At 50.6% G+C, this 25,635-nt stretch overlaps 2 protein-coding genes and 1 long non-coding RNA gene across 4 annotated transcripts in view; 1 reads left to right on the top strand and 2 right to left on the bottom strand.

The window, feature by feature from the left end:
- Window positions 1-4,914, top strand: part of LOC105853398 — a 5,503-nt gene extending 589 nt beyond the window's left edge. The window contains exons 2-4 of the long non-coding RNA XR_001145246.1: window positions 3,781-3,962; window positions 4,362-4,414; window positions 4,627-4,914. This is a non-coding gene — a long non-coding RNA (uncharacterized LOC105853398). The remainder of the gene's footprint in view (window positions 1-3,780; window positions 3,963-4,361; window positions 4,415-4,626) is intronic.
- A 2,753-nt stretch (window positions 4,915-7,667) lies between these two features.
- RBP7 (retinol binding protein 7, cellular) lies at window positions 7,668-23,682 on the bottom strand. Its single transcript, XM_012722068.1, is given in 6 exon segments — window positions 7,668-7,758; window positions 16,692-16,789; window positions 16,904-16,967; window positions 16,969-17,058; window positions 19,130-19,200; window positions 23,551-23,682. Coding segments are annotated over 6 exon segments (546 nt in total).
- A 533-nt stretch (window positions 23,683-24,215) lies between these two features.
- NMNAT1 (nicotinamide nucleotide adenylyltransferase 1) overlaps window positions 24,216-25,635 on the bottom strand; it is a 15,108-nt gene continuing 13,688 nt past the window's right edge. For both annotated transcript variants that reach the window (XM_004679314.2, XM_012722039.1), the window contains exon 6: window positions 24,216-25,598. In XM_004679314.2, the coding sequence (XP_004679371.1) occupies window positions 25,198-25,598 (401 nt within the window). In that variant the 3' untranslated portion in view covers window positions 24,216-25,197. The remainder of the gene's footprint in view (window positions 25,599-25,635) is intronic.

Genomic DNA, 25,635 nt, shown 5'->3' with positions numbered 1-25,635 from the left:
CGGTCACTGCCCGGGGAAGATCGCCCGAAGGGGCCCCGCACGCGCCGCGCCCTCTTTGTCCCCGGGCGCCCCAACTCGCCGGGGCTGCCCCCCAAGTGAAGTAAAGAACGGGGAAGACGTCTCCTTTCTGGAACGAGTGTTGACCGACAGACTGACCACTCAGGCTCGGCCAGGCCTAGTGCCACCGCTTTCACCTCCTCGAGAGCCCACCTAACTAACGCCACTAGAACCGCATTTCACTTCTCTTTGACCTTTTGGCGAGATGGCGCCTGCTTGGTTTGTGTTTAAGTGTGTTCAGAGCGATGGGAAAATTTGAAAGTATAAATGAATGCGGAACCCAGAAAACTTGGAAGTGCGCACACAAACGAGGATGGCCTGAGTCCCCCGCGAGGACACAGCCGGCCTGGCGGAGAATGCCTGTCTTCAAAGGCACCATCGGCATACAGCATCCATCTCATTGTCCCTTTTATTGGCGTCAAGGCCAATAGATGTCAAGTATCTGCGGTTTTGCTTTTCACAATGACTTGATATCCGTGCATATGGCCACAAGTTTTAGTGAACCCTACTTTCCAATGTCTCGCGATGAGAACTTTTAAGATCTACCCTCAGAGGCTCCCAAGTACATAATACCCTGTTAACTAGTCGCCTTGCTGTACCTTCCCTCCCCAGGACGAATTTAGCTGGGAGTTTGTGCCTTCTGATCGCCTGTACCCCTTTCACTCAGTCCACGCCGATCTGTTTTATGAAGACTATACGTATTTTATAATATACAAATCCAACTTGAGCAGTCAAAGTATCAAAAAGTCCAGATTTTGGTGACATACAAAGAACATGCTGTATTGGACAGATTACTAAACCATAATCTAAAAGATTGCATTCCAGAATTATAAATTACGTGGGTTTTTTTGTTTTGTTTTGTTTTGTTGCTTCAGGCTTAAAATAGTAAGTTGACAGCTAGATATGTTGAGTAAAATTAGATCACCGCAGACTTTGCATATTATCTGCTCTCCAGGAAAGGAATTCTGTGGAAGTCAGAATTTGGACTCCTAGGGACATTAATAACATGCACATCTTTCTTGTGGGTGTTTTGTTTTTTTTCTCTTAACATTGTGATTACCATATAATTCATATACCATAAAATTCTACTTAAGGTGTGCAGTGGTCTTAGTGTATTGACACAGCGCATCATCACTAATATCAGAACTTTTTCATGATCCCATAAAGAAACAGTGTATCTGTAAATAGTTACTCCCTACTCCCCTCCCTCCCTCTGGGCAATCACTGATCTATGTTCTGTCCCTACGGATTTAACTACTCTGGACAGTTTGAATTGGCAAGAGCATAAACTATGTCGTTTTTGTGTCTAGCTGCTTTCACTCAATTTATATTCTCAAGATCTGTCATGTTGAGGTATATGTCACTACTTCATTTTTTCAATGCCAAATAATCTTCCCTTGTGTGGATATACCACCTTTTTGCTTATTCACTCATCAGTTTAGAAACATTGTTGATTTTCACCTTTTGGTTGTTACAAATAATGCTGCTAAAAGTATTAATATATTTGTTTTTGTGTGCACATTTTCATTTCTCTTGGGTATTATTATGTGCAAATGTCTCCAGAGCAAATGTCTCCAGAAGGAGAATTATTATGTAATATGTTCAACTTTCTGAGGAACTAACTGTATTCAAGTAGCATTCCAGCAGCAACGCCTGAGGCTTCAATTCCTTACATTCTCATGGGCACCTGTTAGCGCCTTTTTACAAGTAGATGTGAGATGATAGCTTATGTGGTTTGAAGCATCTTCGCATCTACTTATTCACCACTTCCATCTCTTCTTTGACAAATGTCTTTCAAATTCTCTGTCCATTTCTTCTTTGAGTTCTTTTTTTTTCTGTTTATCAGCATTCTTTATATATTGTGGATACCAGTGTCTTATCAGATATGTAACTTGCAAATGTCTTTTCCGTTCCTTTTCATTTCTTGATGGTATCATTTATAATACAAAATGACTTATTTTGGTGGCATCCTGCTTATTTTTATTTTTGTCACTAGTGCTTTTGCTGAACACATCACCACCTACCTGGTGTGTTTAATATTTGTCTTAGTCAGTTTGGGCCATTAGGTGGATTCTCAACCCCAGAAATGTATTTCTCAGCCTAGAGGTTGGTATCCAAAATCACAGTTGTTTTACATCATTTCACTCAAAGTCACCGTTTCAAAACACCTATCTGTGATGTCAAATGAGGACGTCATTATGCATCCTGGCTTCCAGGTTTTCCTTTCACCTCACTGGAAGCTCTTCTCAGGTTCACTTGTTGCCTCTTCTAGCCCACCTTTAGGTACTGTGGAGCATTAGAGCTCTGTTCTCTGTCTCAGCTCTCCTACCCTGGGCGAGCTTGTCCAGATCCCCATAAAGCATTATGCGTCTACTGCCAAGACTCTACTGAGGTCAAGATCTCTTCCCTGAGTTCCAGACTTCTGTGTGCAACTGCTTAAATGACAATTGTACTTGGCTGCACTGTTTGCCTCCGTGAATGACCCCTCCTTCCAGAGCAAATGTCATCACTAGCCATCTGGTTGCCCAACCCAATAACCTTGGCATCATCCTCAATGCCTCTTGCCCCCAGAAAGTCAGCAAAGTATCGCCACTTTTACTCCAAATAATCGCCACCTTCTCATTCTCTTCTTCCCAACACCTCTGCTTCCTCTAATTCAAGCTAACTACCATCCACTCTCATCTGGGCCACTTCACTGGCCTGGCTCTTCTCCCATCCGTTTTCACTCTATTCTTCAGAAAGTAGGCGGAGGGACTGTCTCAAAACACCAATCAGATCATTCCATTCACCTGTTGAAAGTTTCATTGGCATCCCATTGTTTGTTGAATAAAGTTCCAACTCTTTTGACTGATGAGCTGATGGTTGAACTTGAAAGTAGGAACTGAGGCCCTCCCTGGTGGCGCAGCGGGTTAAAGCACAGCACTGAGAAGTTAAAGCCACTTCCGCATGAGTTCAATCCCCGCCTGCCCCCAGAGGTGACCACACGGAGCAGCAGACCTCTCCTGACCCGCCCGCTGCTCCCCTCAGCAGTGTACTTCGTCGATCTGCCTGTTCTGCTCCCCACTCGGTCTCTGGTGAATCCTCTCACTGCCCCTGCTCCTCTCCTCTGGCCTGTACCCCAGCTCTGTATGCAAATATTATTTAAATCTTAAAAAAAAAAAAGTAGGAACTGATTATTTCAGACTCAGAGCACCTGTTTTTGTTTTTCTCTCTGATAACCCTGCTCGCAGGGAGCGGAAACCTGGTTTACTCTCCCGGCTGAAATAAGCTCACAGAGGCAGGCTCTGTCCCATGGGGAAGTCAGGGTGGTCCAGCTGTGCCTCTGACTAGCTGAGTATAGTAGTTCTATTGAAGAGTAAAATATGAGTTCATTTTGTGAGTAGTAAAATTTTTTTTTAAATCTTCACTTTGGGGCCCTCCCTGGTGGTGCAACATGTTAAATTAGCACAGCCCTACAAAGCTATCTGCAGCCACCACAGTGCAAGTTCAATCCCAGCCAGGGAGTGACCCAGAGGGCACAGCAGACCTCTCCTGACCTACCCACTGCTCCCCTCAGCAGTGTATTTCAGTAGATCTGCCTGTTCTGCTCCCCACTCTATCTCTAGGGAATCTTCTCACCACCTCCCCACCCGGCACCTCTGGCCTGTACCCTAGTTCTTGCATGCATAAATAAGATCTTTAAAAACTTACGTAAACAAAAATTTTCACTTTTTTCTCTCCTAGGACATATTTCTCAACAGATTCTGAATGGAGAATCTCTAGTCCCACTTCCACCCCCGGAAAACCCATCACAATATGAACTGATAGATGAGGACCATGAGGACCATGTACATGGATTAACCTGCTCATCGTGGGCGGGGCCTCCTGGACTCCAGGCTCCACCATCAAGCCCCCTTCGCCATCAGGTGTTTATAGGCCCTGTTCCGTTCTTTCATGACACATCAACATCTGAAATGACTTCCTGTGTTTTCCACTTGTTTACTACCCTCCACCACTCCAACCCCACGACAATATAAGCCCTTTGAGGTCAGAGACCGGGGCTGTCTGGTTTATTGCTAGAACCCCTGTACCTCCAAAAGTGCATAATCATTCAAAAATTATTTATTGAACACTGACTAGAGAGAGGGTTGTAGGAGCAGAATAAGCCAAAGCGTAAATGCCTGCCCTCATGGCGCCTACAGTCTGTCTGGGGAGGCAGACAAGATGCTAATGACAATTGGATGGAATATTTGAAAATGGTCAGTGCTGTAGACTGAAATAAATCCAAGAGAAGGGGGTCTTACTGGTGTTTCTATATTAAATAGGGTGCTCAGAGACACCACTGAACAGATAACTGAAGACCTGAAGGAAGTCAGAGGTGAGCCAGATGGACATCAGTGGGAGGCAGCAGGAGCAGAGGGAAAAGAAGGCCTTGAGCCAGAAGTAGCCTGGCCCGGGGCCAGCACGGCTAAAGCAGAATGAGTATCAGGGAAACTAGGAGGTGACATCTGTGGGGTTTTTAATCTCAGATGGGAGCTGTTGGAGAGTTTTGAACAATGAAATAGCCTGATCTCTTTTATTTGCCTTCAGAGGATTGCTCTGGAAGCTGAAAGATAAACAGCAGGGGAGCAAGAGAAGCCCAGAGACCCATCAGGTGACAGGTGCAGTGACCCTCAGTGCTGGGGGCTTCAACCAAAGTGGCAGCAACGAAAGGATTCTGGATGTCGAAGGAAAAGGCAACATCGTGGCACAAGGGGTTAAGTCTCAGCACTGGAAGCTATGCACTCACAGCCTGGCTGCACAGCACCAGTTTGAGCCATGCAAGTTCGATCCCAGCCGGGGGTGACCCCCAGGGCTCAGAAGACCCCTCCTGTCTCCCCGCTGCCCCCCTCAACAGTGGGTTTCAATGGATCTGCCTGTTCCGCTCCCCACTCTGTCTCTGGGGACTCCTCTCACCACCTCCCCCCCACACCTCTGGCCTGTACCCCAGTTCTTGTGTGCATAAATAAATCCATCTTTCAAAAAGAAAAGAGAAGGCAACATGATTGTGGATGGCGTGTAAGCAAGAAGAAAGAAGAGTGGCTACACCTTCTGAGAGCATGACATTGAGGTTCCCTGGGTGACGGCGGACCCAGTGGACTTTGAGACAAGACAAAATGCTTAGTTCTGAGTGTGTCCGTTGAGATAGCTAATAAAGCTTGAAGAAGATGCCTCGTGCAGATATACAGATCTGGAGCCAAGGGACAGTAAAACTCACTGGTGACATCAGTGGGCATCTCTGGCATGTCGACGAGATTTAAAGTCACGGGTGGGGAGAGATCACCAAAGAAGTGATGCTAACAAGAGACAGGGTCTCGAGCTGAGCCCTGTGGCCTCTGCCATTAAGAAGCAAGGAGAGGTGAAGGAGTCAGCCAAAGAGACTGCCACGGCCGGGCTATGGAGTTGGAGTAAGCAAGGAGAGAGACTGCAAAGTTGAGAACAAAGTGTTCAAAGAAAGAGGGGAAGATCACGCTTTCAAATGCTGCTGAGACATTGTGTAAGATGAGGACTGAGTCGTTCGCTGGCTTTAGGCGCCACCGTTTTTTGGTGACCTTGAGAGCAGGTCTGGAGGAGGGATGGGCAGGAACATGATCCAAGTGAGCTTGAGGAAGATGCAAGTTCAGAAAATTCTCTCAAGAAGTTTGACATTGGTAGAACCGCAGCAAAACAGGACAGTAACTGGAGGGAGGAGTGGGGTAAAAGTGTTTTGTTTTTACATGTGGTACAGAGACACAATGGAATATTACTCAGCGATCAAGAAGACAAACACATGCCTTTTGCAGCAACAGGGATGGAGCTGGAAGGGATCCATGTTGGATCCAAATGGATGGAGCTGGAAGGGATCATGCTGATGAAATAAGCCAGAAAGAAAAGGAAAACTACCGGATGGTTTCTCTCATGGCAGGAGTATAAAGGACCAGGGAAGAAAATAATAACAATAACGAACAACTATATACCAGAGACATTTTACAGGGGTGGAGTGGGGAATGGGATCAAAAATTGGGGGGGGTAGTGCACTGGACTATGGTGATGGCACAGGGTGATTTGGTAATGACAACTGAGATGGAAAAAGGCACAAAATGATGTAAAAAGAAACTATTATGTTATTAAATAAATTAGAAAAAAAGTGTTTTGTTTTTAAGATTGGGAGAAATAGGGCCTCTTGGTGGAGTAGGGGTTAAAGTCTCAGCACTATGAGACTATCTGTAGCCACTGCAGAGTGAGTTTGATCTCCGGCCACGGAGTGACCCACAGAACGCAGCAGACCAATCCTGTCTCCCCGCTGCTCCCCTTAGCAGTGGATTTCATTACATCTACCTGTTCTGCCCCCCACACTTAACCCAATTCAGAAGCGCGTCCATTCAAAAGGTTGGACTTTCCCCATCCCCAGCCCCCCATTTTTTAAAAAGATTTATTTATTTATGCATACAGAACTGGGGTACAGGCCAGAGGTGCAGGGGCGGTGACAGACTTCACCAGAGACAGAGTGGGGAGCAGAACAGGCCGACTGATGAAGCACACTGCTGAGGGGAGCAGCGGGCGGGTCAGGAGAGGTCTGCTGCACCATGTGGTCACCTCCGGGGCAGACGGGGATCGAACTCATGAGGAAGTGGCTTTAGATTCTCAGTGCTGTGCTTTAACCCGCTGCGCCACCAGGGAGGGCCCCCAAATGGGCTCTTTTTAAGTGTATTCTCATTAATAGTATACTTAAAATTTAGTATTAGAAGAACTGTGTGGTTGGTTTTGCCTCTTTTATTTCCATCTTCAACCACCCACAGAGGAGCCCAAACCCACTGACTATGTGGATATCTTGTAATTTAAATGTAACAAAAACAGATTTGAACTATGTATCCTGAGGGAGAGGGCCGGTTACATCAGCCTGCTCCTATTTTCCAGTATCTCAATAATAGAAACCAACATAATTCAGCATGTAGTAACACCACCTTGCGATGGACCATTTGTCTTTAAGCACTGAGAGAATTGGGCTTGGGGTAGCCCTAGGCCTGAAGATAAGTGTCAGAACATAACAGAAGGGCGTTTCCACTCCGCCTGGAAGGAATTAATGGCATCGCCATCCAGTCCAGACGCAGCCGTCCGCACCACCCTCCTTGACTCCAAGCAGAAAATTAGTACTTTCCTTCAGCCCAGTTGGAAAGCAGCCACAGCCAGACAGTCAGCATGAAGAACAAAGACCACGTTCATTTCACTGGGACACACCCTGAACCCGTTTGAAGCCTGTTCCTGTGGGGGGTGGGTGCTGGGCCCGCCGGGGAGCCCCCTCGCCTCTGGACCACGTTTCACACCGAAAGACCGGGGGTTTGGCAAAGCCCTCTGAGGAGGGAGGCGGGTAGAGGTGAGGCAGGTGGGCACCGTGGTGAGGCCTCTCCCCACCTGGCGGCCCCAGCCCTGCGCTGTGAGGGCTCCACCTCCCGCCCCTCGCCGCCTTCAGGACCCCTGGGCCCACTGGGGCGCTGAGCAGGGTGTAACGTGAGCCCCAAGAGGCCAGGCTGCAGGACTTTGAGAATCAAGTGTAGGGAGCAGTGAGAAGCCCTGCTTCCGCGAGGCAGCGGGCAGGGAGGGTGAGGAATTCGTCAAGTGCAAGTGGGGTGGGCCAAGGTCAGGGCGGCATTGACAGGCAGCGGCGTGCAGGAGAGCTGCTGCGAGGCCAGAATGGCCGCCCAGCTGGAACCGCAGACCAGAGGGCCTGAGGTCAGCACGGGATGGATTTAATCAAAAAGAAGGGGACACCCGTCACCTACCTGTGGTATTTACCTGCATGGCAGCACCCAGTGAAGAACGCAGGGCCTGTGTGAAGTTTCTGGAAAGAGGTGTGAGCAAGGCAGGAGGGTCAGGCCCTGCTGCACAGGCCACGGGGACCCCTCGGGGGACACTGACGGCCGCCTCTCTGGGCACCTGCAAAACGGGCCAAGACCACCTTGGCTTTCCTGGCCAAGGTGTTCTCGGCAACCTGGGGCTGCCCAGCGCGGGGCTGGCAACCCAGACATCCCTGCGCATCCGTGTTCAATGCCCGGGAACCGTCAAGACCCAAAGGGTCCAGAGGCAGCTGTTTCCAGGCTGGCCTGGCAGACTCACAAGATGGGCCACATTGACTGGGCCACTGTGTTGTGCAGGTGCCAGGCACAGGCGTACCTGCCCACCTCCGACGAGGGCCAGGTCCTTACCACACAGATAGTAAGGAGCTCGGACAGACTTTCCAAACGGGGAAAAAAGCCTTGGCAAGTGTGCGGGTTCTGGAACGCACTGGCACCACTCCAAAGTTCCTTTTTCCCTTTCCTTTGAAAATAGAGCAGTCTCTTTGTTGTGATAAAGTTATGGCTTTTTTTCCTGGCAATATTTTTCTTAGTTGATTTACATTCATGTGTTTGAATGGAAAGCTTCAGTTCTGTATTTAATATTTGGAATATATACTTGTTTAACTAGAGATGCTATCCAGCATCACAGGAAGGGCTAAGAGTGCGAGCACAATGGCAAATAGCATGAGCTTTTTTTATTATTATTATTTTAAGATTGGTTTCTTTAAGCCAGAAAGAAAAGGAAAAATACCGGATGGTTTCTCTCATAGCAGGAATATAATGGACCAGGCGAGAAAATAAAGATAATGATGAACAGCCATATACCAGAGACATTTTGTGGGGGTGGAGTGGGGAATGGGATCAAAAAGGGGGGGAGAGGGAGGGAAATGACCTGGACTATGGTGATGGCACACGGGTGATCTGGTGGTGGGAAACCCACAGGGATGACAACTGCGATGGAAAAATGCACAAAATGATGTAAAAATAAACATATATATATATATTTATGCATATAGAACTGGGGTACAGGCCACAGATGCAGAGGGATGAGAGGACTCCCCAGAGACAGAGTGGGGTACAGATCAGGCAGGTTGATGAAGTACACTGCTGAGGGGGGCGGTGGGTGAGATAAGAGAGGTCTGCTGTGCCCTGTGGGTCACCTCCTAGGCTGGGGATCGAACTGGTGCTACAGTGGCTGGTGATAGCTTCATAGTGCTGTTCTTTAACCCGTTGTGCCATCAGGGAGGGCCCAATAACATGACCTTTAAAATCAGACGTTAAGCAAATTGTTTACCTTCCTATTCAGTTTCTTAGTCTATAAAATTTGGATAATATTTATCTTACTGTGTTATCATAAAACATAACCATAAGGTCTCATACAATGCAAGTAATAAAATCCAGCTCACACTGATTTAGGTGCTAAATCACCTGCCTTGAAGATAAGAGGGGAAGAGGGGAAAGTGAGAAACAGGAAGAATGAAATTTCCTCCCACCCTCAGTAAATAAACACTCTCCATTCTGATTGGGCTGACTGTGCTCTCATTACCTAGCCCTAAGCCAATCGCTCTGGGTATGGGAGATGCAGAAAGAGACTATTCCAATCAGCCACTCACAGTAGTAGGGAGGTGCCGGATCCCCTTCTAAGTATATAGCTGCGATGACATGGGAAGAGGATTAGGCACACTGGGATCCGAGAGAAGGCTGTCCCCTAAGACTGCACCCCCAGATCTTAGCCACCATAGAAATGGAGAGAAAATAAAAAGGGGGATTGTAACCATGTAATTAAAAATAAAAGTTTTATTTATGCACACACAAACTGGGGTACAAGTCAGAGATATGGGTGGTGAGAGGATTCACCAGAGACAAAGTAGGGAGCAGAACAGGAAGATGGACTGAGATACACTGCCAAGGGGAGCAGCGGGCGGGTCAGGAGAGGTCTGCCACACCCTGTGGGTCAGTTCCCTGGGTAGGAATCGAATTCATGCTGCAGTGGCTGCAGATAGCTTCATAACATTGTGCTTTAACCTGTTGTGTCACCAAGGAGGGCCCTGTAACCATGTAATTTCCATAAAAAAAAGGGAGGTTCCAGGTTTCCTGCCCTACCTAGTGTAGCTGAGTGGGTGAGGGGAGGCTGAGAGAAGACTTGGAAGAGGCACTTGGAGGTGGCACATGGAGCAGAGACACGAGAAGGGGCGGCTTGCTTGCTTCTTGGCTTTGGATGTGACACGTGCAGTTGAGACCTGGAAAGACTCTTGGAAGACGCGGGTGACCCACGGGGAGGCTGACGATGGCAGCCTTTAACTGGATTTGTCCTTTGATTTTCTCCTTTCCTCCCAGACTTACCTGGCCCCTCCTGCCCCTGTCCTGTGGTCCTATGCCAAAAGGTGCCTTAGACTTGTGGCAATTTTTAGGCCTCATGGCCGCGCTTTGAGCCAACCTTATTTAGTTGGGCATTTACCCAGAAGAGGATGGGTAACTTTGGGTGTTTCACTGGGAGACTAGCATCCTGCCTTCTCTTCTCTCTCTGCACACTAGCCCTAGTAATGGTCTATGCTGTCAAAGTCCTTCACACTAGGTCACTTCTGCAGGCAGCCCTAGAAGTCAGTGGTGTGGTTCGATTTTATAGTGGGGTATCGTGTTCACTTGTGAGCGAGGGGTCTGGCTTTTATCTGAATTACTACATGAGAAGTCAGGCAAGTCTGGTCATGAGTTCCTGGAGTTTGAACTCCTATCCGATACAGAACTAAAATTTACCACCAACAGCAATGATAAAATGTCATGATTGGAAAAGGCTTCTGTGCATTTGGGTGTGACAGAGGGACTGGGGGCAGTGAAGTTACAAAAGAGGGTGATGCTCTGTGGCCACCTCCTGGCCAGATGGGCTGGCAGGAGCTTGACCTTGTCATTGGAGGTGAACGCACTGTATTGATGTTGACCAGTCAAGGGTCCAGAAGGCTCACATATATTTTATTATCTTCTGCAGGACTAAAGCATTTGGTCTTCATCCTTACTTGATTACACCTCAAGATTAAGCCAATCTGAATTGAAGATTTGTGAGGATACGGGGGGGGGGGGGCGATGGCGGAGGGCGGAGAGTGGCTGTTTTTAATTGCCATTATCAGAAAATTTTTGTGTCCATCAGGGCAATATTTTTTATAAAGTATAAATGATTGGGGCCTCTCTGGTGGTGTAGGGGTTAAAGTCTCAGCGCTGTGAAGCCGTTGCCAGCCAGAATGGCCTGAGTTCCATCCCCAGCCAAGGAGTGACTCACAGGGCACAGCAGACCTCTCCTGTCTCCCCGCTGCTCCCTCAGTAGTGGATTTCAGTACATCTGCCTGTTGTGCTCCCCACTCTGTCTCTGATAGATCCTTTCACCCCCCACACCTCTGGCCTACACCCCATTCTATATGCATAAATAAATAAGAATAAATCTTTAAAAAATAAGGTCTAAATGACTGTCTTTAATCAATATGACATACTTTTTAAAAAGGCAGGTTACAGAGGCAACCGTGATGCCCACGCTCCCAGCACTGTGGGCGGAACAGTACAGATCCCATTTACTGCCTGAACCCCCCACCAGGGGCCACTGTTCTCAGGGCTGCCATGAGAACCATGATTTCCCAGCTTGTCTTTTTCAATAGCAAGAAAAGCACTTTTCAAAGCCATGAAACAACTAGTTACTCTATAATTTTACAACTGTGGTCTGCAGAGGGCATTTTCCTGTAGGGTGTTCACCTATTGTTTTCAACCTCAACTGAAAGTTTGTTTACTGTTACTGATTAAAAAACTTTTGTTCCAGGTGCAAAATATGGCGCCCAGAAGATACTTACATGCAAGTGACCGTATCAAGCCAATATCAAAGCAAATCTGTCATCTGAGGAGAACTGAAGACCTTTCAAATGAAGGGAGAGCAAGAAAATTTGAGAAAATTGCATCCTACCAAAGATCTTGAGAAATGAATGAGAGATTCTTGCCCTGGGCAGAAGCAAAAGTGATATTTTAAATTTTCATTATATAATAATGAGCAGTTATATACCAGAGGCATTTTATGGGGGTAGAGTGAGGAATGGGATCAAAAACAGTGGGGGGAGGGAAGTACACAGGATTGTGGAGATGGCACAGGGTGATTTGGTGATGGGAAGCCCAAGGGGATTGCAATTGAGATGGAAAAATGCACAAAATGATGTAAAAATAAACTACTGTATTATTAAAAGTAAATAAATAAAAATAAAATATTGAAAAAAATTTTCAAAGAATAAAAAACTTCATTATAAGTTTTCAGATCCACTGAGCTTCACGGTCTGAGATTCCAAAGAGGTTATAAAATAACAATGGTCAGCAAGGAAGCTCAAGAGAACTTCAGAGTGACAGGCTGGGATTATGGGAGTTATATAAACTTACTAAAAATTATTGGACCATACACTTGTAATGGGTGAATTTCACGGTAAGTAAATTATAACTCAATAAAGCTGTTCAAATCTTTAAAAATGTTAATGAGTCACGTTCTAACAAAGGACAATACCTTTACAAGCAAAATTGAAATGTTGTTTTTCCTCCTCCTACCCAGTTTTCCCCTCTTCCTTCTTTTTTCTTTTTAAAGATTTATTTATTTATGCACACAGAACTGAGGTACAGGCCAGAGGTGCAGAGGCGGTGAGAGGCTTTACGAGAGACAGAGTGGGGAGCAGAACAGGCGGATGGACGAAGCACACTGCTGAGGGGAGCAGCGAGCTGCCCAGGAGAGGTCTGCTGCGCCCTGTGGGTCACCTCCCAGCCAAGGATGCAACCGGCACTGAGGTGGCTGTGGCCGGCTTGCAGTGCTGCGTCCTGACCCATCGCGCCACCAGAGGGCCCTCCCACCCATCTTTTTAACTTTCCTTTTAGTGAGCTCGCAGTTTTCTGATTTGCTTTAAGATGAACCTCTTTCCCACACACTCATTCTTCACCAGCCAACATGTGTCTACTGGGCTGTGATGTCCCCCTTTTTTATTAATTAAATTATTTTTTAAATGAGGTAACAGTGGTTTGCAACACTGCATCTGCCTAGGGCTGTATAGCTCTCAGCTCTGCAAACACTGTCACCACACCCACCACCAAAGCACATGTAGCCCCCCACCACATTCCACTGGGCCCCTCTGCCTTTGTTCCCCAGCACCCATCTTCCCCTCTGGGAATCTCAATTCTAGTCAGATTTCTAGGGTTTGTTTTGAGCAGTTTGGCTGTTTCTTTTGCTTCCACGCATGAGGGAAATCTCCTGGCTTTTGTCTTAGCATGACCACCTCCAGCTGCATTCACGTGATCAAAATGGGAAACGTCCATCCTTTTTTATAGCTGAGTAGTATTCCATCGTGTTTACACACATTTTAAAAGATTTGTTAATTTATGCATACAGAACTGGGGTACAGTTCAGAGGTGCAGAGAGGGTGAGAGAATTCACCCAAGACAGTGGGGAACAGAAAGTGCCGACTGACTGAAATTCACTGCTGAGGGGAGCAGTGGGCGGGTCAGGAGAGGTCTGCTGCACGGTGTGGGTCACTCCCTCCCCGGGGGTGGAATTCGTGCTGAAGCGGCTGCAGACAACTTCACAGTGTTGCGCTTTCACCGGCTGTGCCACCCGGGGAGGCCCACACCACATGTTTTCTTAAAGATGTATTATTTTAATAATTTCTTTCTTTTTTGAAGGGGGAAGGGGAACCAGGATGGGATGATCCAAAAGATCATCATGGTGCTCCGTGCAGGTGCCCCAGGGCTGCCCCTAGAAGTAGGTGGGTGAAGGATAAACACAGGGTGGTGGCACCCGGCTGGGACGCAGCCCGATAGCGCGATGCAAGGAATATTGCCCAGTCTTTAGCGGGAAGGAGATGCCCGCACGCCAGCATGGATAAACACCCCGACGTAGAGTGAACCAGACACAGAAGGGCAACTCTTCCATGATTCTGCTTCAAGACAGGAAGAAGAAGGTGGGTGCCGCGGTTGGGAGGAGGCACGGGGAGTTATCGCCTGGAGCAGAGTCCATTCTGGAAGAGAAGCAGCCCAGGAGAGCACGGGAGTGATGATGAACAGCAGTGTGCGGGCACTTAATGTCACCGAACTGTTCTCTTAAACAGTTAAAATCGTACATTTTTCGTTATGTGTACTTTTCCACAATTTTTTAGACGCCTAAAATCTAAACCAAGACAAAGCCCGAAAAGCCAGGGCCCGCCCGCGGCAGGAGGATGCACGCGGCAGTCCAGGAGGGGGCGCCGTGGGGCCGCCCTCTGCACCGGCCCTGGCCGACTCCAGCGACCCGTCACCCTCGCCGGCACCCGCTCCCCACCTCCGGAGACGCCCTCTCCTCCCCAGCGCTTCTGCGCCTCCCCCGCGGCGCTTGAGGCGCGGGTAGAGCCGGTCTGCGGCGCGCGCCCAGCCTGGAAAGGCCCTGCGCCTCCTTCCAGAAGCCTGGCTCTGCTCCAGGGCAGGCAGGGCCCGCGTGGGGGGTTGGGGTGGGGGTGGGGGGAGGCACCCTCTGTTCCAGCCTCCTAGTCTGTAGCATTTCGAGGCTGCTCTCAGGGGTCGCTCAGGTTTATTGAGCAGTTTCCCGCTGTCTAAGTGGTTTCTGGCAGCTGTTGGCGTCTGCTCGTTCTGAAACATAAGTGGCCATGAGGCCACACGTGGACTCTTGCTGGACACAGCTCAGGCTCTCCGGAAGGTCTGTCTGCACACTGACTTTCGCAGAACATTTCCTAGGGACAAGGAGGAAGGGAAACAGAAGAGCTGGCGGGTGGGGTGTGATTATTGTTACCCCGAACTCTTGGACATTGGCCTGTGTCTTCCTCAGAGCCTCTTCTCCGGCTCTGACACCCCTGGCTGTCCAACATGTCATTCCGTCCCAACACTGGGGAACTGAAATCAGTGAATCATGTCGCTGGCCACGAATCATGCCTTGATCTTTGGGGGAGCCGGCATCCATACTGACTCTTTCAGCCACTGGTCATCTTGAAGCAGGAAGTTGCCCGAGTGTGGTGCTTAGATTCTGCTGCTTGCCCAGGCCTGCTGCTGGCAGGAGTCTGAGGCTGGCTGGAGCACAAAGTCCCTGCAGTGTGCTGCTGGCCCACAGGAGTAGCTGTGGCTACCTTGACCCCTCCCCAATCGATAAAGAACGTTTATGCTCTGATGGCTGGCATGACAAGGTTCCTTATACAATCTTCCCATTCCTGTGGTTTGGGGCTCAGACTTTTGGCACCAATCCCACTGAGCCCACCAGGGTGACAGCTAGATCTCTCTCGCGCGTGCCACCTCTGAGTGCTGCCTGACTTCTCTCGGAAATGGCAAATGGCAAAGACCAAATCTGTCGTTTTCACTGTGTCACAGGGTAAGGATTGGCCCGTGTATGTCCTTAGAGTAGGGTCCTTCTGTGCCCTGCCTGGGTACAGTGCCCGGTGCTGCAAAGCAGGACACACACCTCCTTCCAGCAACTCATCAAAACCCTCTAACAGCTCTGGGTGTTCTCTGGCAGGTGCCTATCGAGTTTGTGATGGTGAGTTCCTTGTTTCGTCGTCAGCACATTGCGTCGAGACGTGTTCACTTAGGACCCAGAGACTGTCAATGCCCCTATCATCAGGCTACCCAGACCTTCAAGGGCCAGCCAGAGTCAACCCGAGGCTCAGTACTCAGTGTCATTTCCATGAATCTCGCTGAGGTTTTACACCTACAAAGACGGAGGGGGAAAATAGGCACAGCATTGTGATCACACATCCTCACCTGCAGCTTTAGGGAGTTTCTTCATCTCTTCCTTTGTAAGAGGGAAATGCCTTTTCAAAGGACCGCCTTGAGGACGAAGACAGATAATTCAAAGGACTTAGCACAGTTATTGGACACAAAATCATCACTCACCAAAACAGTCAGCCATTATATACGGCAGGAAGGAAATCTCCTCTAGAAAGCTATTATTAAGCCTTGAAAGCATTTATGCCTTCTAAATTGTATTTAGAAATCATTGATTAGATTGCACTAGAATTTGTACATTCAAGAAGCGCAGGCGGCATAGGAAATGATACCCTCTTTTGGAGGCAAACAAGGCAGCCCCGTGGCAAGAGGCAATGATGTGTGGCTACGAGACTCACAGATCCTGTAAATTCTTCCTAAGGGACCATCTACGAGGATGCCAAAGGCTCTGTGTATGTGAATTTAATCAACAGCGGAAACGTTACTGTTTCTGCAAAAACACTGAGACTACTACCCTGATACTTTCAAGAAAATGTTTTACTAAATGAGGGTTCATCAGCCAGATGAAATATAATGTAGTCTGCTACTTACTGTATTCTTGGATGACTGCATGATGAACCCAACAAGAGAATTATTGAGAAAGCCAGACTAGGCTTTCACACGCTATGAAAAGGCAGGTTCTCCGCACAGAGGCTGGAAGGTGGCCCGCCACACTGCAAACAGCTGGGTGGGCTGGGATTCTCAGAGGTCTCCTGATTCACTCTACTCTCCTATCTTCTTAGCAAAAAGGAGAGCAGGGTCCTCCCTGGTGGTGCAGGGGTTGTGTCTCAGCACTGTGAAGCTACCGCAACTACTGCAGCATGAGTTCGATCCCCGGCCAGGGAGGGACCCACTGGGCACAGCAGACCTGTCCTGTCCTGCACACTGCTCCCCTCAGCAGTGGATTTCAATAGATCCACCTGTTTTACTCCCCACTCTGCCTCTGGGGAGTCCTCTCATCACCACCCCATACCTCTGGCCAGTACCCCAGTTCCTGTATGCATAAATAAATAAATTTTCTTTAGAAAAAAAAAAAAAAGAGCAAAACCCAGCAAGTACCAGATGGTGTTCACCCCCTTCATCCCGTGGGCCCAGCCTCTGTTCTTCTCCCCTTTCTGGACACAGGTGAGTCGGTCACCTTCCCAGGTAACCAAGCTCTGAGGGAGAAGGGCAGGAAGGGGCTTACTCTGGCAGAATCCTCAGGTCTCACGAAGGAGGCTGTCAGTAACTCTGCAAAAAAGGAAGAACTTCTTTTTTGCTTTCATTGTTACTTTGCATTTTCTGTTATCCAGGCCTTTGTTATCTTCCTCACATTCTTCTCCCACTTTACATTTAGTTCCTCAGGATGACAAAAGAACCCCCATTTTGCTCAATCACTTTCTGTGGCTTCAGCAACTTGGGTATCTTGTAAGTGGCAAAGTCAAAGCTTCAAAATAATTTTTTAAATTTTATTTATGTATAAATTAATTATATATAAATATCCATTTTATATTTATTTATATTTCAAATCATTGTTCGTTGTTGTATAATGCATGCTTGTTTGTGTACTTTCTCCCTTCAGATGTATTCCCCATAAAACTCCCACCACCAACTCACCATCATTTTTCAAAATAATTTTTAAAGAAAGAAAAACTTTTGAACACCCACCGACAAGGCCAAGGCTAATGGCAGTGGAGCCGGGCATGGCAGCAGCAATTCCTAGAATCCCCTGAAGGCTACCAGGAAGCCTGGGGGCGGGATTGGCCCCCAACCCAGCCTCAACCACAGCCTCTGCCTGTTCTGTGTCAGGAATTTACACTTCAGACTGCAGTTTCTCAACCGTGAACCGTGAACCGTGAGTGAAAGACTGAAACCCCGCTTCAGCCAGCCTGGTTCCCAACAAGTAATGTAGCTAGAAGCAACGGTTGCTCTTTAAAATAGAGTGACCAGGTGACCTTTCAGCTGGAGCTAAGGAGGTGAAGAGTCAGGCAGATTTGGGGGGGAAGTATGTAAGGCAGAGGCCTCCCGGGAGCCATTGGGAAAGGGGGTGTGTAGGACTAATGAAGTTATTGGCATTTGTATGTCCTGCGGCCACTACCCGAGGCCTGGGGCCCAGGGTGGGGTGTGGGCATGCACAGCTATGGGTGCATACCAGGCCCAGAGAGCACAATGCACGTGTGTGTAAGTGCAGGTACCTGTGGTGCCCAGAGGCCAGCCATAAGCCTATGACAGGGTGAGAGAGAGAGAGAGAAAGAGAGAGAGATAGAGGCAAGGAGGTGGGGGGGGGGCAGCTGGGAGGCTTGTTGCCCTACACACCCCCTTTCCCAGGGGGTGGGGGGGCTGACCAGTGTCCTTGCTTCCCAAAGGGTGTCAGGAGTTAGTTTTCTGCCAGATGTTTACCTGCCTGGAAGATCTGAGGGGTCTGGCCAGATAGAGCCAGAGCAGCTCCAGACTTCCCCACTTGGTGTGAAGGGGCTAGGGGAGCCCCGCCTGCTCAGGGCCGCACACCCCCTCCCCCAGTACAGGCCAGAACATTCCAGCTCGGCTAGGAGGACACATTTTGTGTCACATCTACTCTAACAGACTATAAAGAAACTAGCCCTCCCATCAACATTGGGAGAAACTGAGGCCCAGCATCAGAACAGGGGCCAGAGCAGCCCCTCGGGCCCAGCCCTCTGCCTGCCCAGGGCTCACCAGGTGGGTGTCCTTAAAGCAAAGCACTTGGCACACGGTGGGCCAAGTTTGAGGCACTGGAGGAGGGGTTTCAAGAGGGGCGCCCGCGCCAGCCCGCAGACGGCAGACCCAGCTCCCCCAAGCACCCCAGCCCCGAGGGGCGGGGGCTGGGTAAGGCCACCGCTGCAGGCGCCCACTCGCCCGCGGCCCCTGAGAAGCTGGGCTCCCACCCCGGCTCCCACGCCCTGGAGGAAAGAAGGGTAAGTCTGAACGGAAGATGTGAACCGAGGCCCCGGGGCCTGGGCGCCAGCACCCCCTGCGGGCTCCAGCCGCCCCAGCCGGAGCTAGTCGCAGGGACCAGCCCTTGGGGTCCAGGACAAGCTCCGGGCGACAGCGACTCCGCGGCGGCGGGGAGAGCCACAGAGCCCCGCGTTAAGGCGGCTCGGGAAAGGATGCTTCCAGCCAGCGCACCCCTCGCCCGGCCGCCCCTCTTCGTGTCCCTCAGTCCACTGAGTGGCCGCCGCGCCACACTCTCTTAGCGAGTTCACCGCGGGACTAGAGTCTTGGCCACAAGGCGGCAGACGCCTTGGGTGGACAGGCGGGCTCGGGGCTGGGAGTGCAGGAGGGACAGGAGGACAGGGGAACAGACGGACCGTGGGGGGAGCGGACTGGGAAACGGGAATGGGGAATGCGCGGATGGGTGGGGGTTGGGGACCCACAGACAGGTGGACTGGGGGAAGGACCGATGGAAGGGGAGGCAGGGAGAGAGGGTCAGGGCAGGCACGACTCCCTGCCCTGGAAACAGGCCCCGCCCACCCACCTAGGCCCGGCCCCGCCCACCCCACCTAGGTCCCGCATGTAGCCTTCGAAGTTGTCACTGCTGAACAATGCGCTGAGGTCGTGGACATGGCTGGAACTGGGGAGGGGGGGTGTGACACTGGCGAGTGGGGGATGGACTCTGGGTTTATGCAGCAGGGAAAGGCAGGGATCTTGGGGGCCAGCTGCACTGGCAGGAGCTGGGGGCAGCAGCCCTCTACACCACTATCTCCTTTCGCAGGAGCTCCTGGTTTTACTCCCGACCCCCAAAAGGCCTCCCCTGTTCTCTCCTTGTCTCCCCCCTACTTTAAACCAGACCTGCCAAACACTTCGTGTTTCTCTACCTACAAAGAATATCCTCCAATTTCGTGGCGCCAGTTACTGGTCAGCAAACCCACTCTAGTGGCCGGAGCGCTGGGAGGCTGTCTCCCTACCCACCAAGCGGTGCTGGGGTGAGTGGTCCTGGCGGGCTGGGCCATGCAGTGCGGCCACCTGTCTAGCTGTGAGAGGGGCAGGGGTTGGGAGCTCTGGAAATAGCTGTCCTGGGGAACAGACTCTGTCAGTTACCTGAGCCTCACCCAAAGCTAGACTGCTAGCCACGAAGTGGTGTGTAATAAAGGTGCTATTTTCATTCTCCACGTGTTGCTTTTGTCTTTTCAGGCAGTTTAGCATTTGGCCAGAGAAATACATGGAACTCTGCAAAAATCAGAAAAACTTTTTCAGAGCCACCTTCTGGTGCTCTGTATCACTTCTTCCTCCCTTCCTATAGATGATAATCCATAATTCTACTGTTTTGCTTTACCAATGACACTTTTCATTAAAATTCAAGGCCAGAGAACCACTCATCTACCTCCTCTGTATCCCTGGGGTCTAGCACTGAGCCTGGAAGTGCCCCAGGATATTTGCTGAGCCCCGACAATGACCTTCTCCAGGGGAGAAACACTGTGTTATTGAGAAGCCACCGTAGCCTCACCCAAAAGGAGGAAGACGGTGGTCCCCTTGGTGGAGGTGGCCAGCCGTTCTCAAATCCTGGGGTGCGCCTCTTCTTGCCATTTAAAAGCCACAGAACTCTCAACTCTGACCAGCTTATCTGAGCAGGAAACCTGTTTAAATTCCAGATGACTAGGAAACAGGACACAGAGAAATCATACTTCCCAGCCTTAAACCTTATTGTTCTAAGTATTGGCCTGAACGTGAACATCATAGAAACAGCTAACAATCACTTGGGTGTTTGCGCTGGGTGGTGTGGCTGTTGGCCAGCTTGGGCGAGGGCCGTCAACAATGAAAAGGGTTGAATTTTAGCTGAGCTGGATAGAAGCTGGACATACCCATAGGATAAGGAGCTAATGTTCACCACCACATTCTTTTTAAAAAAGATGTATGTATTTATGCATACAGAAGTGGGGTACGGCCAGAGATGCAGGGGGTGAGAGGATTCACCAGAGACAGAGTGGGGAGCAGAGCAGGCAGATTGATGAAGCACACTGCAGAGGGGAGCAGCGGGCGGGTCAGGAGAGGTCTGCTGTGCTATGTGGGTCACCTCCCTGGCTGGGGATCGAACTCACATTGAAGCGGCCGTGGCCAACTTCACAGTGCTGTGCCCCAGCCAGCTGTGCCACCAGGGAGGGCCCGCCACCACAGTCTAACATCTTCTAAAGTTGTTTCTGAAAAAAAGTCAATTGGCCAAATGTGAGCCCTTTCCCTCCCTCCACTTCATACTGCAAAGGAAACAAAATGGCGGGGCAGGGGAGGCGCTTTGTCCGCAAACAAGCACTCACTAGGATCTGGATTAGTTCAAGGACAAACCACTCACAGAAGCCCCCCTGCTTGGCTGGTGATTGGTTGTCGGAAAGTGAAGCAGCTTCTTTAAAAAAAAAAGAAAAAAGATTTATTGATGCATACAGAACTGGGGTACAGGCCAGAGGCGGTGAGAGGACTCACCAGAGACAGTGGGGAGCCGGACAGGCATAGATAGATGAAGCACACTGCTGAGGGGAGCAGCGAGGAGCCAGGAGCGGTCTGCTGCGCCCTGTGGGCCACTCCCTGGCTAGGGACTGAATTAGTGCTGCAGTGGCTGCAGATAGCATCATGGTGCTGTGCTTTGCCCTGTTGCGCCACCAGGGAGGGCCTGAAAGTGGGGCAGCTTCTCATGAATCTGCATCAGCTTTGATGAGCAGCCGTGGTGACCCACAGCGGGAAGCCCGAGAGGTCTGCGGGATGGGCACCGCTTTGATTTTAACCAGTGGAGCCAGTCTTTCTCCATGTGTGACATGGTCCAGGAGGCCTTGCTCCTGGTGAGCAGCCTCCAGTTTGGGGGGCAGCAAGTTTAGGGCACTGTGACCATGGAGTAAAGGGACCCTGGGCCCCAGGGGGACACTTGACTCACTCTGTCCATGAACCTGGAATCCCCATCTGTGTGGCGTACAAATGTCCTTGTTTGTTTTTTTAAGATCTATTTATTTATGCATACAGAACTGGGGTGTAGGCCAGAGGTGCAGGGGTGGTGAGAGGATTCACCAGAGACAGAGCGGGGAACAGAGCAGGCCGACTGACAAAGTACACTGCTGAGGGGAGCAGTAAGAAGACAGGAGGGGTCAGCTGTGCTCTGTGGGTCACTCCCTGGATGGGGATGGAACTCTGAGCTGCCGTGGCTGCAACAGCTAGCGCAGTGCTTAACCCTTCACGCCACCAGGGAACCCCGGGGAGAAGTGATTTTCAAAGACACTTCCTCTCTGAACTGCCCTTCCGGGCTTTAGTACAATTGACACAGCAGTATAGGCTGACACACAGCTCGTGCTGAAGTATCAGTGGTCGAGACCAAACAGAGGGGTGTGCTTCAAGACGCCAGCTGAGCAGGAACTGTGACGGGTGTAGACGAAGCAAGACCGGCAGGTTCTGACTATAGCGAGGCTCATTATTCTGTGATCTAATTTTGTCTAGATTAAGTGGCCTAAAGTCCTAAAATGTAACGGGGGCCTGTTACTCGCGATAGGGGAACACTGACCAGGTTGCTGACCTTCTGTAGTCATGCAGATTTGGTCAAGACCTTGAGGCCAACACAGAGCTGAATACTGATTTAAGGGAGGTGGCAATTTTACCAGCAAGAGGAGGGTGATCTCCCCCAAGGCCGTCAAAACTGAGAAGGAAACTCCCCAGGCTGTGCCAGGCACCACCGTCCCTGGGCACTGGCGGGAACCTTATCTGGCGCCAACCTTATCTGGCGCCTCAGGACAGCCGGGCTGTCCCTACCGCCCACCCCACCTCAGCTAGGCCTCCCATGTGGTATCTCTGCTCTCCCCCAAACCTCCCACCTAAGCTCGCTGAAGTTGGGCAAAAACAACAAAACCCTCCACACCTGAATGTCAGATGAACCAGCCACTTGCAGTGGAATTGGCTCTACCTGGAAGCCTGAGCGGTCTGCTGGTTTCTTGGCCTGGGGGCCTGAGCAGCTCGCTTTTAGGAAGCCTGCAGCAGGCTTCTGGGGTGGGGGTGGGGGCGCTGACCTCAGAGGCAGGAGTTTGCCCACCCCCCAAGGCCATCTGGCGGCAGAAGAGGCTTCATCTGTGCCCTCCCTCGGCACTTCCCATAGCGATGGTTTCCAGAAATACCTCCTCGGTCAGTTGTGCAAAAGGGAAAGGGCAGGTGGCAGCTGAGGGTGGCAAGGCGCCAGCGCGGGTGCCAACTCTCCATCAGGCCAGGCATTTCAGGGCTGGGAGGGGCTCCACGCCCTTTGCGTGATTTACAGGGGATTTGCGTGATTTACAGGCAGCTTCTCGTGGATTGTCCCGGGAAATAACATGCAGGCTGGTGTTTTAGTGCCAAAGGGGCACTTGGGCACCTTTTCTCTGCTCGCTGGTGGCTAGGAGGGATGACGGCTCCCATCGCCTCCTCCCTCTGACTCGGCAAGCCTTGGCTCAACTGGCCCACATGTATGGACCTGACCCATCGATGCCATCATGAGACTCCCAGTGTCGAAAGTTTTATTTGTCCTCAGTCACTTAGGGTGGAGGAAACATTTATGATTGGGCTGACACGTCCTTCTCTGGAAAAAAGTAATTTGCTGAGAGTCAGTCAGGTGGTTGAGCACAGCTCTGACGACAACCTGCTCACTCAGCCGTTTTGGGCATTCCCTGGTTGATGCGAGGTCCTGACCCAGCGCACAGCAAGAGCTCAGTAAGCACTGATGTTACAAAGTGTAAGCGGCACCCCTGGCAACTGTCTGGATGTCAGAGATGAGCACTCTGGCACCAGGCGAGGGGGCGGATGCTGCCGTGAACATTTCAGGTCAGGAGGCCTACGGGAAGTTACAAGAGTGGCCGGAGGACGGATTCCGGGGCACCAGGATGAATGTTAAGGGCGCCTGTTTCATCATAAGGCAACTTCTGGACCTCCCGAGAAGTGAATCAGAGAGGTGGGAAGGAAGCAGCCCTATGTCACTGGACGCACTGACCATGGGCACACCGACCTTGGGCATGGTGACTTTGGGGAATACCTCTTCCCAGCCCATGCTGAGATCCTCAAGATGGCAGAGAGAGCCTCCTTCAATGGAAGGAGAGGCACCGACATCACCCTTTGGCTCCATCTCTGCGCCCTGGTCACCCCTGGGAGGCTGCTGTCCCACTAGCCAGGCAAACAGGCTCTCCTCAGCTGGATGGCCAATGGGCCCAAACTGGTGGGGACTTTTGCTCCAGCCCACCTGCTGTACTCAGTTTACACAGATGGTGAGACAGGGAACAATCCAGAAAACACCGACATCGCACAGGGACAGAACTCGGCCTTGCACACCTGCCCTCTGCACTCACACTGCAACAGCAGGTCACGAAAAAGGCCCCGTGGGAAATAAACAATGGTGTGTTTTCTTCTTCCACAATGGAAGTTCATTGTTCTAGTTTCCTTCAAAGAGGAAGCTCCCTCCTGGAGGATGCACCCCGCCACCAGGCAGCATTCTTGGACCGGGACAAAAAGCCCGGCAGCATGTTCTGGTTGTCCACCCATAAATAGCACAACAGGTCGGCCTTGCCCTCACCAGGACTCTGGGGTGGGGGTAGGGGGAGCCCACTGCATCCACACAGCTAAGCAGGGCCTGGGTGCTGTCGGCTAGGAAAGAACCACAGTGTGAGAGACGTTTCCAGAGTGGGATCATTCTGTGGGTCACTCAGCTCTTCAGAGGAATGAGGCAATTTCCTGGGAGAAAAGAATCAAAGTCGGGGACTTCATCTAGAGTGCTCTTTTCAACACTGTTCTAACACTTTACCTCCAAAAAGCTTAAGGGGGCGGGCTGGTCTGAGGTGCTACCCTGGTGCCCGCTCAGAGCTGGGACGTGGCAGGGGCAGGATGGGCGCTGGCGCTCCCTGGGGTCCGTGGACCCTTGTCTGGAATCCCCATTCCTAGTCTGTGGGTTCAAACCTGACCATGCAACTGCACAATGAAAAACAGTCATCCAGAGTGGTGCAGTCATTGTATATTGTAAAAAGATATATTCGTCTATTTTTATTAGAAGTTTCATGCAGCCCCATTTCTATCAGAACACTTTCACAAACCACTAAACCTATCCCGTAAAGAACTATTTCTGGTTTCTCAGCTTTGCCGGTTGGTAAAACTTCCACAAAATTTTAATCAGCAGCAAACCATATGTGATCTTGAGGCTGGCACTGAGCTGGCCGTGGGTGGCGTGAGGCTGTGAGTGACGTGAGGCTGTGAGTGGCGTGAGGCCTGTGATTCACCTTTTCTTTGAACTCTTTTCCCCTTTTCTCTGAATTCGTGCTTTTCATACTTGGCCTCCCTTACTGGTAAAGTCAAGATGTCCTTGTGGGCTTGTGATGTGTAGCTAGCTTGTTGGAGTATCTGTCTGGTTTTAGTGCTGTTCATCAAAGATAAAGGGATTTGTATGTCCTTAGGGAAAGAAGAAATCACAGGGCAACATTTATCTGAGCAGCTTCTGATACAAAGGAAAAAAATAAACCTGGTTCTAACCTAATACCGACTATTACCAAGCGATTTCGCTGGAGTTTCGGAAAGGGCCCAGCTCTGTTCCTCAGGTTCCACGCCGATGACCTCGGGCGCCCCAGGGACGTGGGTCCCAGGAGCCAGCTGCTGCTCAGGCGCTGGCGTCCGCCGTGTTCCTCCGCAGCGGGGCCAAGGTGACCCCGGCGTTGCGCTCCTCGGTCTCGGCGCTGTACAGTCCGTGCTCTTCAATGTACTCCCGGACCAGGTCCGGCACCAGGTAGCGAATGCTCTGGCCCCTGCGGAGGGCCTGCCGGACCTTCGTGGACGAGATGTCGTTGGTGACCCACTCAGTCACCAGGTGGATGTTGCTCTGGTGCTGCCACAGCATGTCCGACTCATAGATGAACTTCTGAGCGTCGTTCCCAGCCCGGGTGACACAGACGAGCCCATACTGCCCCACGATCTGGGCGATGTCCTCACTCTTCCACAGGTTGGGGACACCGAAGGACTCCAGTAAATCTGCGCCACACAGCAGCTTCACTTTTGGCCCACCTGGAAGGAAGACACAGGGCTCCCAGGTTGCTTTCTA

This window comes from Condylura cristata, unplaced genomic scaffold (genome assembly GCF_000260355.1).
Source record: "Condylura cristata isolate star-nosed mole 26May11 unplaced genomic scaffold, ConCri1.0 scaffold00008, whole genome shotgun sequence".
NCBI classification, from domain to species: domain Eukaryota; kingdom Metazoa; phylum Chordata; class Mammalia; order Eulipotyphla; family Talpidae; genus Condylura; species Condylura cristata.
Note: the sequence above shows the minus strand (reverse complement) of the source record. Positions and strands in the feature narration are given on the sequence as shown.